Genomic DNA, 17,658 nt, shown 5'->3' on the forward strand with positions numbered 1-17,658 from the left:
TTGGGAGGTCGGTGGGTTGATGAAATTTGGTATGCAAAAGAGTAAGTGTGATCACTACGGTATTTTATAGGCAATCTGAGGTGATGCAATCCTCACAGTAGTCTATGTGGATGACATTGTCATCACTGGAGTGACTCTGCGAGTATTTCATCTCTTAAAACCTTCCTCCAAACTCGGTTTGGACCAAAGACTTGGGATTGTTAAAGTATTTCTTGGGTATCGAAGTTATGAGAAGTAAGAAGGGTATTTTCTTGTCTCAGAAAATATGTCCTCGATCTATTAGCAGAGGCAGGAAAATTAGGTGCTAAGCCTTGTAGTGCACCAATGGCTCCAACTTTACAAGTATTAGTAGGGGATAGTGAGTTGTTTGAAGATCCAGAGATACAGAGATTGGTAGGAAAATTGAACTACCTTACGGTCACTCGTCTGACATTGCTTATGCCGTTAGTGTGGTAAGTTAGTTTATGTCTTCCCCAAGCTGTTGCTCATTGGGAAGCCTTGGAACAAATCTTGTGTTATCGAAGGCGCTCCGGGGAAGAGGTTTGCTATATGGTAATCATGGGCATTTGAATATTGAATGTTTTTGAGATGCTGTTGAGAAGATCTAAGGTTGTGAAGGTCAACTACTAGATATTGCGTTTTGTTGAAGAAATTTGGCGTCTTGGAGAAGCAAGAAGCGATGTAGTTTCTCGGTCTAGTCTTTGAATCAGAATAGAGAGCCATGGCACAATCAATATGTGAGTAACGTGGATACTTCAATTACTAGATGAGATAGGTTTTAAGACCTCCACACTGCGAAATTGTAGTGTGATAATCAAGCTACTCTCCATATTGCTTCTAATCAGTGTTTCATGGCGGACCAAACATATTGAGATTGATTGTCACTTTATTCGTGAAAAGATTCAACAACGATCATCTCAACAGACACATCAAAGCGGAGAGCGGTTAGGAGATATTTTCACAAAAGCTCTGAATGGAGCTAGGATTGACTACATTTGTAACAAGTTGGGCATGATTAACATCTATGCTCCAACTTGAGGGGGAGTGTTATGGAAAGTCAATCACTATATTATTTCTCTGTATATTCTGTATTTTGTATTCCTATTTAGGATTTATTATTTAGGATTTCTTCCTAATTAGTAGAACACAATTATAGGAATCAATTGTATATATATACCCATGTACAGATTAATTGACATTAAGGAGAATCATCTCTTTCTACAGAAGTTAAATGTTGTAAGTCATCAGAAGTCCCAAGTTTCAAAGAATGTTCAATTTCATCAATCATCCAAAGGTTCCACGATGAAAAAGCAAGAAGATTTGTACTGATATAGACAGAAAATGAGAAAAATACTATTCATGCAATTCTTACCAGAGAAAACCAAAATAATTGAAAATAATAAATGTAGACTTATTTCAAAGCATGTTTGATGCATTGATAGCCAAAATATGGGAGCAACTTGGTAAACAAAGAGTAAAGTCAAAATAGCATGCTATTCATATGCAACAAACGTGAGCAATATCTAGCAGACAACAAACAAAACTCAAATAATAATTTGATACTTATTTCAAAGCATGTTTCATGGACAGATATTATGGACGCAACTTGCTAAACATAACAGTAAGATGAAAATAACATGCTATTCATTCACATTTCTGACCAAATATTTATTTCAAAGCATGTTTGATGCATTGATAGCCAAAATATGGGAGCAACTTGGTAAACAAAGAGTAAAGTCAAAATAGCATGCTATCATATGCAACAAACGTGAGCAATATCTAGCAGACAACAAACAAAACTCAAGTAATAATTTGATACTTATTTCAAAGCATGTTTCATGGACAGATATTATGGACGCAACTTGCTAAACATAACAGTAAGATGAAAATAACATGCTATTCATTCACATTTCTGACCAAATATCTAGTATCCTATATATATATATATATATATATATATAGAGAGAGAGAGAGAGAGAGAGAGAGAGAGAGAGAGAGAGAGTTGACAATTCCCTTTCAAGCACATTATAACAAATGATGTTTTGCACTGGTTTACTGGTTACGTCACACAAAGATGAAGACTTGACATGGTGCACAAGCTAGAGACACAACAGATAAAATAGATTCTCATAAGGTGAAACCAAGCATCATCTGCCTTACTTGATTTTCAAATCTGATTTCTGCATTATTTTATTTTCGAATTGGATAGACTATAATATTTATTACACAGAATCTTCAAATAGAACTACATTATTGGTACAATAAATTTCTAATTACAGAACTAATATATTACTTCATCAATTAGGATAAATAAGACCCACTTTGCTCATCTTCAAACTGCAGACATTCCAACTCTCCAGATTTGAAAATCAGCAGCATATGCAATTTTGAATGAAGGGGAAAAAATGCATCCAAAGATGCTAAAAAAGGCCACATAGAATTAAGGACACCTGATGGACCTGCTGATGATATTCTTGATCTTTTGCCTTTAACTGGTGAAATCCCAGTGGCTGCCTCATCTGGTAGTTTGAATAGACTATTACACTGGTGTACAGAAATCATCAAGATTTCCCAACACCAAATAATGAGTCTTCCCAACATATAGTCGCTTTTATAGGTTCTGAGACATCAGTATCTTAAATAAACACTAACGGATACCATTCAACATAATACTAGATATCAAGAAATATTAAATATCAAGAACTTGACAACTGACAAGTTCAGCAGATCCAATATTTCTATTGGCAACGACCTTCCAGACAACTGTTTCTGATTCAGCCAGTGAGGAAAAATGCTCATGTGAGGAGCCAACAAAATGAGAAGCTGAGCTCAATGGTGAAGAGTCCAAATTATCACGAGGCTAGCCTGCATAACTACAACTTTATGATTGGAATCTTTTGTGATGACATGAATCTTTCCATGAAAACCAGCAAGCAGATGTGGAGTTTCTGAATCTGCAGAATCATAAAAGGAACTTTTCCTATAACAACTTTCCAAGCATCTTCTCTGTGATCATACACCTTGATCTTACCACTGTCTCGAGAACTAGAGGATCATATGAATATAGTTCACCTTCTACCACAATGCTCAACTTTGTACCTGCCTGACGTGCAGGCCAACCTTCTCCCATGCCAGTTGGCATTTCAGCCCAATTGGTTTCAGGATCATAAATTTCTCCCCCAGCATCAACAAAGAAGGGCCATGAGTATAGACTTTGAGGCACACATAATCTTCCCATGTATGAAGTCATCCCAGTGGCAATAGGCTTTAGCAAGTCTGACCAAAAGGCATTGGGGAACTGTTGAGATTTTGAGAATGGCATGCTTGGAACTTCAGACCATGTATCTGTGTGAGGATCAAAAACTTCAGCAGATTGCAGAGGAACTAATCCCCCTCGAAACTGAGTAACCCCTCCAACAACATATAGCTTGTTGTTCAAAATGCTAGTCTTGCAATAAGCCCTCCCTGTAGACATGGGAGTGATCTCACTCCATCTATTTAGGATTGGATCATATCGCCAGACACAACTCACGGTTGAAGCTCTAAAAAATCCTCCAAGAACATAGAGGCAGCCATCAACAGCACCAATGGCACAACCGCAAAATGGCATATGATCCGATGTATGGTTTTTCCCAAGCCAACTCCTTATAATTTCATGAATTTTAATGCGTGGCCCCACAATGTTCCACAACCAAAGCCCAGAAGAGCCATTCCTAGATTCTTCTGATAAAAGATTGGGCATTGGAGGCAACCTCTGCCATTTTCTTGACAAAGGATCCAAAGCATGCCATGAAAATTCCTCTTCAACTTTAGTCAATACATACAACCACTCTTCTTTCAATCCAAGTTCTTTTCTCAATTTAAACAGCTCATGGCTCATAATAGTTTCCTTCCACTTTTGTGACACCAACCTTAGATTGAAGTAGTAAGTCCTGGGAATTCTAGCAAGAATCTGGATTGACAACTCATCTGGAAGACTTGGAATCAGTCTTGGGCGCTTCTCATCAAAGCTCAAGGATCTCTTTTGCCTCTTGCAGCTGGTATCACATAAGACCTCATGAAACTGGCTGGTGGTACTCTTGTTACTTGCCAAACTCAAAATAGCCCCCATCAATAAAAACTCCCTGGTTTGCAATTCCAAATATGAACCTGGAAAATGCTGAAGAAGATGATGATGAAGAAAAATTAAAAAAAGGCAGCAATGTCATTAAATCAAAGCAAAAGCTAGATAGACAAGACAATGGGGTAGGAGTGAAGATAAACATTTATTTAAGGAAACAGTGTCAAAAATCTTGCACCTCAAAATTACATAGAATTGAATTATCACATAGTGATGCATGGTTTTCAGTAAAAGAGAGAAATCCAAGTGAAAAATTATAATTAATCCTACCCCTTTCCCTCTCCCAAATATTTCACTTTTCCAAACTTCCCAATCACTCCATGTTCCGCATTCAGATTTGAGAACATTCAGTCAACGTTCTCAAAAATTGAATCTATTCATCCACTAATTAAAAACACTCATTTCATACAATTGACTCATGGTATATATTGCAGAAAAAAGGCAATGAAACAAATTCCCACCCACCTACGACTGATTTCAACCACAAGAGTAAACAATATTCTATCACAAAAGTGAAAATTCCAGGATCGTCAAAAATTAAGACCATTGACCCCACCGACACACCCCGTTTACTTCATTACTCAAACAAAAGAACACCATTGATCACAAAAATTTCTATCAGATTAGACAACACACACAAGCTTTATATAAACAAAATGTTAACAATTCAAAGGACAAAAAAATAGCAGATTCACAAACAAAATTGAAGCTTTTACATTTACCCTTCAAGGATCGTTGAGTGGAAAGAAAGAAAGAAAGAAAGAAAGATTGGATTGAAGAATATTCTTACCTGGATAAAGCTAAGAAAAGAAGAATCAGAAGAGTTGAGTAAGCAACGGGATGAATTAAAGCATCTCTGATAGAATACAGGTACGCAGATTTAGATTTTGTTCCATTCCATTTCCAAAATATCTTTCAAAAAGTAGATTTTACATATACAGCGTACGCACCAGTGCGTCCCAACTGCCTTTTTTTTTTTTAATTTTCAAGCTTGACTGCTTGACGAATTTAATTTCTTAGCCTATTTCCAGTGGGTATGATTGTCAAACTCCTGTACATAATGTCTTAATATTATAATGTAAGAAAGTAGTTGGACGGTGACACGTGGATTTAAAGCAAGCGGCAGTTGGAACTCGGAAATGATGGGAGATTTGAATAAGGGTCCCATGTGAGACACATGTAGATCGGTTACTCAACGGTCACGATTTGTGTTAGCGTGTGAAGTCGGAAATGGGCTTCAACGTGATCTTAATGGACTGGGCTGGAGCAGTTCTAGCCCAACCCATTACATATAAAATGGTTAATTATCAAAATAAATAAATAATCCCCAAATCTTTCTTCTACTTTTTAATCCCTTCCCAACCTTATTAATAAACTGTGGAAAGGAAAACTTGTTTACACGAACATACATTAGGATTAAGAAATTCCTCAAAGGAAAAACGTCCAGAATCTATCGACCCATAATTTGTCTGCTTCTAGACAATGAGAAAGCAATTTTTATTAATATTTTAATTCTCTTGAAAAAGAGACGGACAAAACAAACTTAATTACAAGTGATAATTAATTAATTAATCCAGCTACACCACAGTGGCCATTGGACGAATAGTGAAGGACAAAGTAGCTGCAGAGCCAGATCGAGCCATGTAGGCACCACCATTTCTATGAGCATTTGCATTGCAAGACAAATAGAGTCTAATATCTTCCTACCTTCATACGTCAAACACTTGCGTACTTCTCCAGGCCTTTCATCACTTCCATTCTCAAAACTTGATTTTGGCACTGAAGAAGCCGATGCTACACCCATTAATTTTTCGTTAATTATCTTATAATCTAAATAATTGTCATCTTCAGTTTGTTCATCTGCTTCTATTTCTTCTTCTTCATCTATGTTTTCATGGGTTCCTTCTTTTTCTTCTTCTTCGACCGGCTCAAGATCTTGTAGCTCTAGCTCCTCTTGTTCATCATAATAAACGGAATGGCAGCATCTAACTGTATCATCCAAAGGTACAAGCTTCAAGATGAGTCGGCCATCTTCTCTATATGCTTCAAAGTACTCGTGATGCTTCACTCTCTCTTCTCTAAGGATCAATCTTCCATTAGAATAATGCCTAGTTAAATTCAAGGCATATGACCAGGCAAATTGCCTGTTCTTGCTAGTAAAGGAATAGGTGGTGGATATTTCTTCCTCATTTCACACCGCTGCTGATTTCGCTTGCTAAGATTACGATGATATGGCTGTTGTTTCTCCATTCTTGCTTCTGTTTCTTCTTCACTTATGCAGTCCAAGTAAACACCACTCTCTGTCCCAATCAAATCGCCCAACACAGAGGAACAAGAGGAGTATGATGAGGAAGTAGTCAGTGATCGAAACGACGAGGGAGAAGTACTGGAGCTAGATGGTGATAAAAATGATGATGATATCATGTAAGAATGGATAATGAAGCGATGATGATTTGGGTTTTGAGGAGATTCTTTTGGTGAGTAAATTAGGGTTTTGAGACCAGGAGATATTGGCCAATATTGTTTTGAATTTGAATGGCAGATGGCAAGGCTACTGACCATAATATGAATCCATAAATGGATGAAGCTACAGACTTTGCCTTGCCGAAAAAACCCTTTTCACTGGGAAAATCCATAACTGGTATGGAACACAGACACAGTAGAGACAGTTTTAATTTCCTTGAATAAACTCTAGCCGATAAACACCGGTGAAGAGAGTTAAGCTAAGCTGCAACACAACAAACAAGAGAAAAGAAACATCAATTAGATAATAAAATCTCGGGAAATTTTTTTTTCAATTCGGTTTAATTGGAAGAAGACAAATTAAAGCTACAATCGTCTGTTTGTGGAACACACGTGGTGTTACAGCCATGTATCTGGTTAAGGTTTACACCATTGATGCGGATGATCTAATGGAGTTGTATCAACCCATTTAACGGTGAAGATAGACAGTCTTCATATACCCTGAAGCCGTAAATAAAATAGAGAGTGGAAATTAAACTGAAGGTTTAGAACAATATTAACTTTTGGCCACAGATAAAAAACAGTGCCTCTGGCAAACATAGCTGTATTCTGCAAATTATTGAACAATGATGAAGATTCACCGTTCAAAAAACACCTTTGCGAAGTTTGAAACAAATATAAGGCAAAAAAAAAAAAAAACCCTTCAGACTCGAGGTCATTGTTGTTATGAACTTAATGCTTTTTTTTAAATAATAACAATAAAAAGGGAAAAATATATCAATAATTTTAATTAAATAAAATTTTCTATACATTTATACTTTAAGTAAACGACGATTTGAGTTTATTTAAAAATTTCTCTTAACAAGCAGCTCACACACTAATGTTTTAATTAAGAATGTCAACGTATATAGCATAAGAAGATTGATCAGTATTGACTATGAGTACCAAAATCAAGATTTATTCGATCTTACTGCAATATCATAAAAGAAACAAGAAAAATAAGCTAAGAGATGAATATCTCAGTGTATGATGAAACTAAAATTAATTTCTAATAATTGAAGAACCCACATCAACTGTTGTGAAGAATGATACAGTAATTATAAAGCTAATAAAGTTGGAAAAAGGATTGACAATGATATAGAGATCAAACCAAGATATTCTGCACAAATTTAACAGCATATAATCTAGATTGATAATATACAAAAATGTAAAGGGAGAAGAGAGAAGAGAATAACTTAATCTATTGGTATACATTACATTAGTTTCAGTCTCTTCTCTTTGCTAGCTAGGCGATCAAAATATCCACTTCCTCAAGCTCTGAGAGAAACGTAAAGGGAAAAAGAATAGAGACTAAACACTCTCAAGTCATACATGCATAGACTCAGCTTCTATATTACCGTCTCCAACCTGGATATATATAGAGAAAAAGTTGAGGTTAATAACCTTTCTCTGCCTTTACTGTCTCGATTTTTGGCACCATTACCCTGAAGGTTAGTATGTAGCCAAAAATGAATTGAAGTGAAACGGCTACACTTGATAATGAGGAACTTTGGTTTATCTGCAGCCAATGTGCTTTCCAGTTGTTGCAATAGATACCCAATTTTGCACACCAAAAGATGACACAATTAGAGGTATTTGCCTGTCAGTAAACCATGGATGGCCTTCGAAATCTTTGCATACAAAATGTTCACATAATAATAAGATCACCCTATACAGAAATTAACTATATGTACATCAACTGATTTTGTTTGGTTTTGGATTTTCTGTCATCCATGTTTGATGCCAAGTCTGCTTTTCCCTCCTCCGTCACTGACCACCTCTCAAGACACGTATAATACTGTTACCTATATAGTGTCTTAGAACTTAACAAACCCCAACATTGCTTATCAGCCATCCGATCTCATCAAGGGAGACGAGTATTATAATTTCTGTTGTGGGACTATGGGCTGCAATTGTTTAAATCAACGTGGGAAACATGTTAAATGCACACGTGGGTGATTAATCACCACATGTGCTTTACCTTACTCTAATAGAAGAAGCGTTCGCATATTGTCTCTATCCTTCTCTCCAAAAGTTGCCCCTTCGAATCTAACCTGCTATAATATCACTTGATTTTAAGATTAGTAGCTCAGTAAATGAATATTTGCATTTTATTATAAGAGCGGGTCAGGAATTTAAATATTAATATATATATATATATATATATATATATATATATATATATATATATTTATTTATTTATTTATTTATTTATTTATTTATACTTTCCATATTTTACAAAACCAAATAAAAATAACTAAAATAATTCCTAATAATCCTTTCTATTAAGTAATCTTTTACGTTATCTGGAAAAAAATATCTGATTAACTGAATCATGCAGTCAGTCAACCCTATCATTGATAATTAGCAAGTTTAGCAAATTAAGAATATCTTGTTTAGTCTTCTTCTGCCTTTACCATTTTGTTTAGTAAAGTAAGATATTTTGAAATAATTTTTTAATAATTTTTAAGATGTAGGGAGCTAGTTGAGAACAAATTTAGAAATTTTTGTTAGTGAGGGCATTATATTCAATAAATTCTTATTTAGATCCGATTTATTATTAATTTAATTAAGATAAATATATGGTGGAATCTACATGTTTATATTTTGGATTCATAATGAATTCAATAAATTAGGGAATAGTTTGATTAGTCTTCCATTGGATTCAACGGATAACTTGTTTAGTCTTCTTCTACCTTTAAGTTGCAAGGAGGTAGGGATAGATCAAGAAATTTACATTAATGGGACATTATATACACATGAAATTTTTATTCAAACTCAGTCCATTATAAATAAAAAACACACGTGTAAAAACACATATACCGGAACCCATGTGTTTTCTCTTGGATTTACGATGGATGAGGTGTATGCAAGTTTTTCCTTTTATATATATTTAAGAAATTTTTTTTACCTAGATTAGTCAATAACTAATAAGACATAAGATATATGATAATGTATATGTATATTCATGTATATTAATTTCATATATTAAATTTCAATGATAATAATTTTGAGTTTAATAAAAAGGCACAAAATTAGAATATATAAAGAGTAAGTGACTAATATTTAAGACTGGAGACGCGTATATAATTTTATAAGTGGGGAACTCAAATTATTATATAATTTTTTTAAAATATATTTAAAGGAAAATTTCGGGGGCAGTGTAGATAAGTGCCCCATTCCCCGCACGTTAGATTTGTCTCTGTAGGAAGTAGAAAAAACATTGAGTTGAAGTCTATTCAATTGCTTATTCTAAAATTTATTACTATTATAATTAAAAAAAAATAGTAACAAAACATTAAAATATAAATTATTAATAAAATATTTTATATAAATTAGTAATTAAATATGTAAAATTAAATCAGCTCAAATAATATTTTGATAATGGTAATGAAATTTAAAATAAATATAAATAATTTAAAAATAATTTTAATTGATAAAAAATTAAAATATTAAAGCTGTGTTTATTGTAGAGAAAATATAAAATATTTTTTATATTTTTTTACTGTGCAGAGCATTTAAAAATTTAATCAATAAAAAATATTTTTTTAAAAAATTAAATTATTTTTTAGATTTTAATAATTTTATTAAAATATAAAAATATTTATATGTATAATTAGATAAATACTATTAATTTAATATTATAATTAAATAATAAAAATAATTTTGTGAAAAAATATTTTTTTTTTAATATTTTTTTATATATAAATCACTTTTCATAAAATAAGTGAAATGTTAAAATTATCAATTTAATTTAAATATAAATATAGTGATATAAAATATCAAAGACAGATAAACTTTGGCTGGGAAACTAAGCCATGATTAGGCGAATCTCTATTGGGTGGGGTGGATGTGCAGTCACATCAAATTTCCCATAGTTAACTAGCGTACAATTTCATCCATTAACCAATGATATAGTTTCTCTCGGACAAGTTCACAATTTTCAATTAAAAAACACAATGCTACGCGATTGGAAAAATACTAAACGCACCGCTTTAATTGTTGTTTTTAACTGCCAAGTTCTTTTTCATTAACCATTCCTTCTTTTCAATTTTTTTTTATAATTTTGATAGGGATAATATAGTGATTTGCCATTTTTTGAACAAAATTCCTACTTTTTATATGAGAATAGTCCCCTGCTGTCTAGAAAAATGGGTCTAGATAGATCACGTAGCCCAAAAATTTTAATTTGGGTTTGAATTTGAATTTTTTAAATTTGGGTTATTTTGAATTTTAATAATTAATTGGTGTCGTATTTATTCTAAACTCATTTTTATATAAAAATTAATTTAATAAATTTTAAATTAAATCCTTATTTTAAGATTTATATAATTGTGTTTCTCTAAATAACTATGTAGAAATCTTATAGTAAATATTTAATATAAAGAAAAAGCCTATGATAATGATACCCTTCAATATTTCAATCATTCATGAAAATTTAGAATATCTATAAATATATCAATTAAAATACATCTCAAATAATTCAAAGTCTATAGCCAAAAAAAATATATCTCCACCCATTAATACAATCATGAACTTAATATCACATTCAATTCAAAATCTTAAGATAATAAATCTTTAAGACTTTTTCATTTATATGTCTCTCGCTCATCTTATCTTTTTTTAATGTAAAAATTTCACATTTGCATATTCCCTATAAGATACATTTGGCAGAGAGGTGTTGTTGGTAACCAGAGTTTTAAGAAAATTCTTAATTATATTCAATTCATTATATCTAAAATGTAAATATGTGAAATTTATATATTTAATATAAAAATCTTATTGTATATTTTATATATTAGATTCATAATAAATCATATCCAAATAAGAAAAAATCCTTAAAAAAGCTCCATAGTTCTTCGAGAGTATATTGTCCATGACGTCGCTAGAGATGTTAATTATGCTAGGCGTTGCTGTGCTTAATCTTGTGTTTTATCCTTTTATTTTCTATATAAAAAAAAAATCATATCTCAAATAGGTTTGAATTCATGTTCATAAATTTAATTTGATTTATTTTAGAATTCGAGAATTGACTCTATTTACTACTCACTCATTTGTTTTGATATTTTTATACTTAATTTTTTTTAAGTACATTTAATATAAGTTTGAATTTATAAATGAATTTAATAATAATTAAATTAAATATTTATATAAATTAAAACATATATAATAAATATATTAATTTAAATATAAAATTTTAATTTAATTATTCCTCGTATTCTATAGCCACACCTTTTTTTTTTTCACATATTTACCATTTCTCACATTTAAAAAAAAAAATTCAAATATCATTTCATTTGCTTCTTTTTTTTTTTTTTTTTTCTTCATGCTTCCCTCTTCCCCAACCCACCACACCCCCTTTCTTGCAGTGCACCCCATTTGTTTTGTGATTGCAAGTCCAATTTCAATTTCCAAGGATCTAATCCTGCGCATGCAAGCAGATTCACCAGTCACCATGCACCAAACCAAAAGCTGTAATCCAAACTTGAGCATCATCATGGACAACTGAAATCAGATATCAATGATTTGAGCAGTCCAGCTCACAATTTGATTTAATTAATTTAATTTAAAAATAAAATCACATTAATATTAGGTTGAATTGAATTATTCTTTTATCAAATCATATTAAAATTGAATATTTCAAAAAAAATCAAAAATTTTACTAAAAATTAAATTAAATTACAATAAAAAAATAGATTATATGTTTAAAACTCCTAAATTTTTAAAATAAAATTGTTAATTTCAATTCAAATTTAATCTATTAAATCTACCGTTATGTTTAGATTTGAGGGAGAAAATGGAGGACCTATTTGGGTCACCAAGGTCTTTTTTGGTATTGATAATATTCGAAAAGAATTTTTTTTTAAATTCATCTTAAATATGATTTAAAAAAGCAATTAATTTAAAAATATTATTTTATTAATTTAGAACTTTTATTATTAAAAAAGTCAAATTTATTAATATTAAATAATTTTTAATTGTTATTAATAATATACGATGCATGATAAATAAATAAATAATTGAAAGTTAATTACTAAAATAAAAAATAATTTTTTTTAAAACATCTTAATTTTTTTTAATTTTTAATAATATAATTATAATTTTAAATAGTTGGTGGATGAATTTAAACATATAAAATAAAAATTAGTGTTTAAATCAATAATTAAAACCCTAAAGACTAAAATGGATTGGTAAGTGGTGAAGGAAAGGGTAGGCATAGATGAGTGTACTTATCGAGGACAGGGCAACAGAGAGAGGAATGCAGAGAGATGTGTGAAAATGTGTGGAAATGTGCAGAGGCAAGGGCAGCCCAATCATGAGGACTGACAAGGACTGGCGGGAGATATTGGGAGGTAGCTGTATCATGATTACTACTTATCATCATCATCCCAATATCTAATGAATTCGCTCCCTCGGAAATTGTTCCCTGTACTTGAAAACCCTCCCTCTCTGCACGTTCTTTAAGGGCTCCTTCATGGAACCCATGCCACCACCCCCTTATCTACATGCAACACTACTTCTTCCTTCAATTCGTGCCCACAACCAACAAAATAACGAAATTCGTTCCCTTCTTTGAGTTTACTTCAATGGAATTTTTTTTATTTTTATAAAAGTTTAAACTCTAATAGGTATGCTTCTTTCTTAATCATGTGCAACTCATAAACCGCTTAGTTTAAAAAAAAAAAAAAATCTCAATCAATTTCAAATGGGAGTTCACTAGTACTGATATAGACAGAAAATAAGGATTAATTCCCACTCTCTTCAATCTTGACTTGGTACGTCAGCCTCCTGGAGCAAGAAAGGAATAAACTAAATCTATCTATAACGATGATTCGCCTCAACTTAATCACGCTCAAAACTAAACCATCCACATTACCCTTCACCCCAATTCTCCAAAAAAAAAAAAATTTTTTTTTCCTCTTGCCTTTTCTTGTCTAACCATGAACAGGCCTCATCGCTGGTAGTGGCACCCCAAATATGCAACTGGAGCCTGGTCTCACACTGTTGTAAATATTCAAGCACTTGAATGCACTCAGATTTCCACCAATCCCGGTCTCCGCAGAAGGTACTCTCTGATCTTCATACAGGATGTCCTTCACTATAATGCCATTACAACTTTGGAAATAATTGACACCATCATCATATTCATCGTCTCTTCCATTCTCATTCACTTGTATGTCATTACATTGATCTATAATGCCTGTTTCTTTCTTGTCCTCTTTTTCTTCTTCACTGCAAAAGTTCTCAAGCTCATTTTTTACTTCTTCATTGCTACAGTTCCCAGTCTCATCTTTTTCTTCTTGTTCTTCTTCTTCTTCAATTTGACGGTTCTCAAGCTCATTTTTTACTTCTTCATGACTATACTCGGACTCATTCTCACTGTCATCTAAATCATCAGCGTAACCCTGGCGATAAGGGGAATAAACTTCATCATCTAGAGGGACAAGCTTCAAGGTAAGACGGCCATTGCATCTGTGAGCCTGGAAGTACTCATGATGCTTCACCCTCTCTTCTCTAATAATCAATCTTCCATCCTCTGTGTAGTGTCGCCTCAAAACCCAAGGCATATGGGAAGATAAGTTCCCAGTGCGTGCGAGCGATGGCATTGGTGGTGGAAACTCCTTCATTGCACACCTTTGATCCCTCTTGCTACGTCTTTGACTGAAACCCTGACTATTTTCCACCTTTGATGATGATGTGAAAATATCATAATTGTTTTCAGATCAAGACAACTCTCAACGCCAATGTAGTCCCCAATGAGGGCAGAACAAGGTGGAGGCGAAGTGAAAGACCCCATAATGCTTGAAGTTGCACTAAATCTACCACCGTCAGAAAGTTTTTCTTCTTGTGATGACAGGCTCACAAGACACTGATCAATCTTGTGGGTCTGTGTTGATGTTGCTGAGTTTTGGATCTGCATTTTACAGGCAAGAAGAGAAGAGAGGGTTTTTGCCTGTGTGGATGTGGTATCAAGCTCAGTGCATGAAGAGAATAGTGTTGGCAGTGTGGCTAGTCAATAAATACTAACAGTTTAAAATGAGGAGACGGTATATGTTATCGAGAAATGCAGAAATTGAATTGAAGGTACAGAAAGATGGTGGCAGAGACAGCTAATACCTTGACGTCAAGATTATGTTCCATATGTGAATTGGAGATATTCACAATATGCTGCCTTTATAAACTCACCTGCAACGATTCAAATCGCACCACACATTAATACAACAATTCCCATATATAATTTTCATTTTTTTTACAGAATAAGAATGGGAGAAAAACTCACATACAAGACCATTTTAGATTATGTTTGAAACAAACCATCACTAAACTAAACCTGCGGATGCAAATGACGCTGATTATAGAGAGTCTGTGGGTGTATCATGTATGCATTCGAAATTTGTACAACTTGTAAGTACAGTCGGAAATTTATTTACACTTGGCTTAGCATTCTTTGCCACGTGCTAATATTTTGGGCCCACAAGGTGGATTATCATTACCATCATGATGAACCATCGACAAGGTCCACTAGTATCATATATATGGATAATTTTACGGCTAGCAACGTTTAGAAATTAGGATTCTTAGCTCCATCAACAACCCCAACAATAGTTGCATAAGATTTTATCCATAAAAAACTGAAATGCCAGAAGGAAGGATTAAAAAAATTAAAAAAAAATAATGGGTCCATAAAGCTTAACAGCAGAGGAAAAGATCTGGCATTGCAAACCTGAATGCGTAATCCAGAAACACAAGCTATTTGCATATATTATAATAATAATAATAAATACCCATTATCCTAATTAAGGAACTAATGGAAATTAAAACATCGAATATATAATTAATTCAGTTTTCGTGTTTTGAATTGTTACGCTGTTGAGGTTGTCCTGCCCTCCTAATGTTCTATGATCGTCAATTCCATTGAAAAATAAAATAAATAATTCACATTAATGGAACACAACCCTCTACAAGAACCCATGAAAGCAAATTAAAATAACAGGATTGGAAGATTATAAATCATACCAAAGAGGAATTTATAAAGATGGAGGAATGCAGAAAACAATAATCACATTTGACAAAAACACGAGAAGGAAAATCGACGAAAAGGATGATACAATGATTGTATATGATCACTTGATGAATATAAAATGGGCAATTAAGATAAAAATAAATTAGATGAATTGGATAAAAAGAACTTACCAGAGAAATTAAGGAAAGGAGAATAGTAGAAGGATGAGGATGAGGAGGAGGAGATGGGGTTGGTCAGTGCAGGCACATCTCCTCTCTCTCATAGGCGTTTCCACCTAGAGGAGACTTGAGAATAAGAAGATGAGCAACCCACACGACAACTCACAATATGAGAGACACAGACAGGCAGACAGGCGGCATATATAGGCACAAATACACCTTTCAAGATTTCCCTTTTTTTTTTTTTTTTTAATTTTCACAAATTAATTTTTATTTATTTATTTATTATAATTTCGAGTCATGACAGATGAATAAGAAACGTCATTTTTCAAAGGAAGGTAGATTAAAACTCTAATCTGAATGTTTGTCATGTATTGCCTATCTTTAGGCGAGGTTTAAGGGATTAGGAGGACTGTTAATCTGTAGAGTCGATCTCAGCCAAGGATATCTTTCACCTTAATTAACTATTTTAGGTGTTATTTTAAATTAATATTATTAAATTAACATTTATTTTTTAATTTAATTCCTTTAGAATGATCAATATTTATCTTTATTTTGATTAAAAAAATTTTTTTTTTCCTATATATATTTACTTGTCCTCACATTGTAGAAAATTACTAGAAGTCGCCACCCAATAATTTCCGGCGTTGCCCGTTGGTGGGAACTCTGCTAATCCCTGGAGCCTCCCTCGATTTTATTATGGAAAGTAAAACTCTACGTTTAGATTAGTACAGAGACTCTATTTTATTTTTGAGAATTAGTGGAGGGAGGACCTCGCTTAGCAATTGATGATATAAGCCTGAGCTGGATATATTTGGGCTTCGGCCAGGAATAATGTGGAAGATCCTCCCAACATTAACAGTAAAGCCCAACCCAGCAACTCGTAAATCCTAGTCTAAGGAACCAGTTATTCAACCTGATCAAAACCCGCCGAAGCAACGTATCTTGCCATAAGGTAATGAAATACAGGATAGCAAAAACCTCCTCAATTCATTAATTTAATGAGTTGAAAAAGTAAAAGTTTTAGAGGTTTTGATCTCCCAAAACCTTACATCTTTAAAACATCTTCCTCTAAATAAGCATGACATTTTAAAAATCTGCCTTTTATCTCAAAAACACTTCCCCTGAACAAGTTGTGAGTTGCACGCTACACGCAACAAGTACCCAGATCGGCTTCATGCCAGGCCAGGAGAGGCCATCCTCATATGAGCTGGAAGACTGAAACTCTGGTCGTTAGACCCCAAAAGTACTTACACCTAAGAGAATGAAGCCATGGAGAAGGTTTTTTTTTTTTTTTTTTTTTTTTTTTTTTTTTTTTTTTGGAGAAAGGGATACAAACAGAAAGACAACTAAAATGAAAATAGCACACTCTAAGTCGCATTCAAGTGGGACTCGTTCTCCATTTTTTCAGGTGATCTCCATGCATATATGTATGTGTAAAGTGAACTAGGTGAACTCAATAATTTCAAATAAGAGATAATTAGTTGGCATAACAATGCACGTAGGGGATAATTGAACCTCAAATTCTGTCCATGCTTCTATATATCGACCCAAAATCTTGGAACTTGATAAGAGGTGTATATATATATATATATATATATATATATATATATATATATATATATATATATATTAATTCCATAAATTGAATAGTCCATATCCACAAAAATGAATTCACATATCAATAATTCATCAAAAGAAGTACTAGCTTAGCTAGGTCCCGTTAGTAATGGGGCAAGGCACAGCCAGTTTAACAGAAGAATCACCAGTTTAACAGAACAATGGGGCAAGACACAGCCAGTTTGTAAATAAGGGGATCTAAAATCATCACGTGGAGGAAATTCAAGGAATAA

The 17,658-nt window shown here is 33.0% G+C and overlaps 1 protein-coding gene, 1 long non-coding RNA gene and 1 pseudogene across 9 annotated transcripts; all 3 read right to left on the minus strand.

The window, feature by feature from the left end:
* Positions 1-2,160: 2,160 nt before the first annotated feature.
* LOC131174513 (F-box/kelch-repeat protein At1g22040-like) lies at positions 2,161-5,160 on the minus strand (annotated as a pseudogene).
* A 503-nt stretch (positions 5,161-5,663) lies between these two features.
* LOC131174511 (uncharacterized) lies at positions 5,664-8,420 on the minus strand. The gene is made up of 2 exons (XR_009144840.1): positions 7,841-8,420; positions 5,664-6,848 (listed from the first exon to the last, which is right to left on the minus strand). It is a non-coding gene; the product is annotated as an uncharacterized LOC131174511 (long non-coding RNA).
* Positions 8,421-13,320: 4,900 nt separating this feature from the next.
* LOC131169062 (protein FANTASTIC FOUR 1-like) lies at positions 13,321-15,993 on the minus strand. 8 transcript variants are annotated; one of them, XM_058138613.1, is made up of 3 exons: positions 15,818-15,993; positions 14,741-14,809; positions 13,321-14,537 (listed from the first exon to the last, which is right to left on the minus strand). In XM_058138613.1, the coding sequence occupies exon 3, from the start codon at positions 14,248-14,250 to the stop codon at positions 13,558-13,560; it is 693 nt and encodes a 230-aa protein (XP_057994596.1). In that variant the 5' UTR covers positions 14,251-14,537; positions 14,741-14,809; positions 15,818-15,993; the 3' UTR covers positions 13,321-13,557. The 8 variants fall into 8 exon arrangements, with proteins under 8 accessions (XP_057994596.1, XP_057994597.1, XP_057994600.1 ...); XM_058138614.1 differs by having other exon boundaries at positions 13,321-14,576; XM_058138617.1 differs by lacking the exon at positions 15,818-15,993 and adding an exon at positions 14,908-15,035.
* Between the last annotated feature and the right edge of the window lie 1,665 nt (positions 15,994-17,658).

The sequence above is a fragment of the Hevea brasiliensis genome, chromosome 16 (genome assembly GCF_030052815.1).
Source record: "Hevea brasiliensis isolate MT/VB/25A 57/8 chromosome 16, ASM3005281v1, whole genome shotgun sequence".
Taxonomy (NCBI): Eukaryota; Viridiplantae; Streptophyta; class Magnoliopsida; order Malpighiales; family Euphorbiaceae; genus Hevea; species Hevea brasiliensis.

Excerpts from the sequence above, each read along its gene's own strand:
- LOC131169062 (XM_058138613.1), bottom strand. The coding sequence starts at position 14,250 with ATGAAGGAGTTTCCACCACCAATGCCATCGCTCGCACGCACTGGGAAC.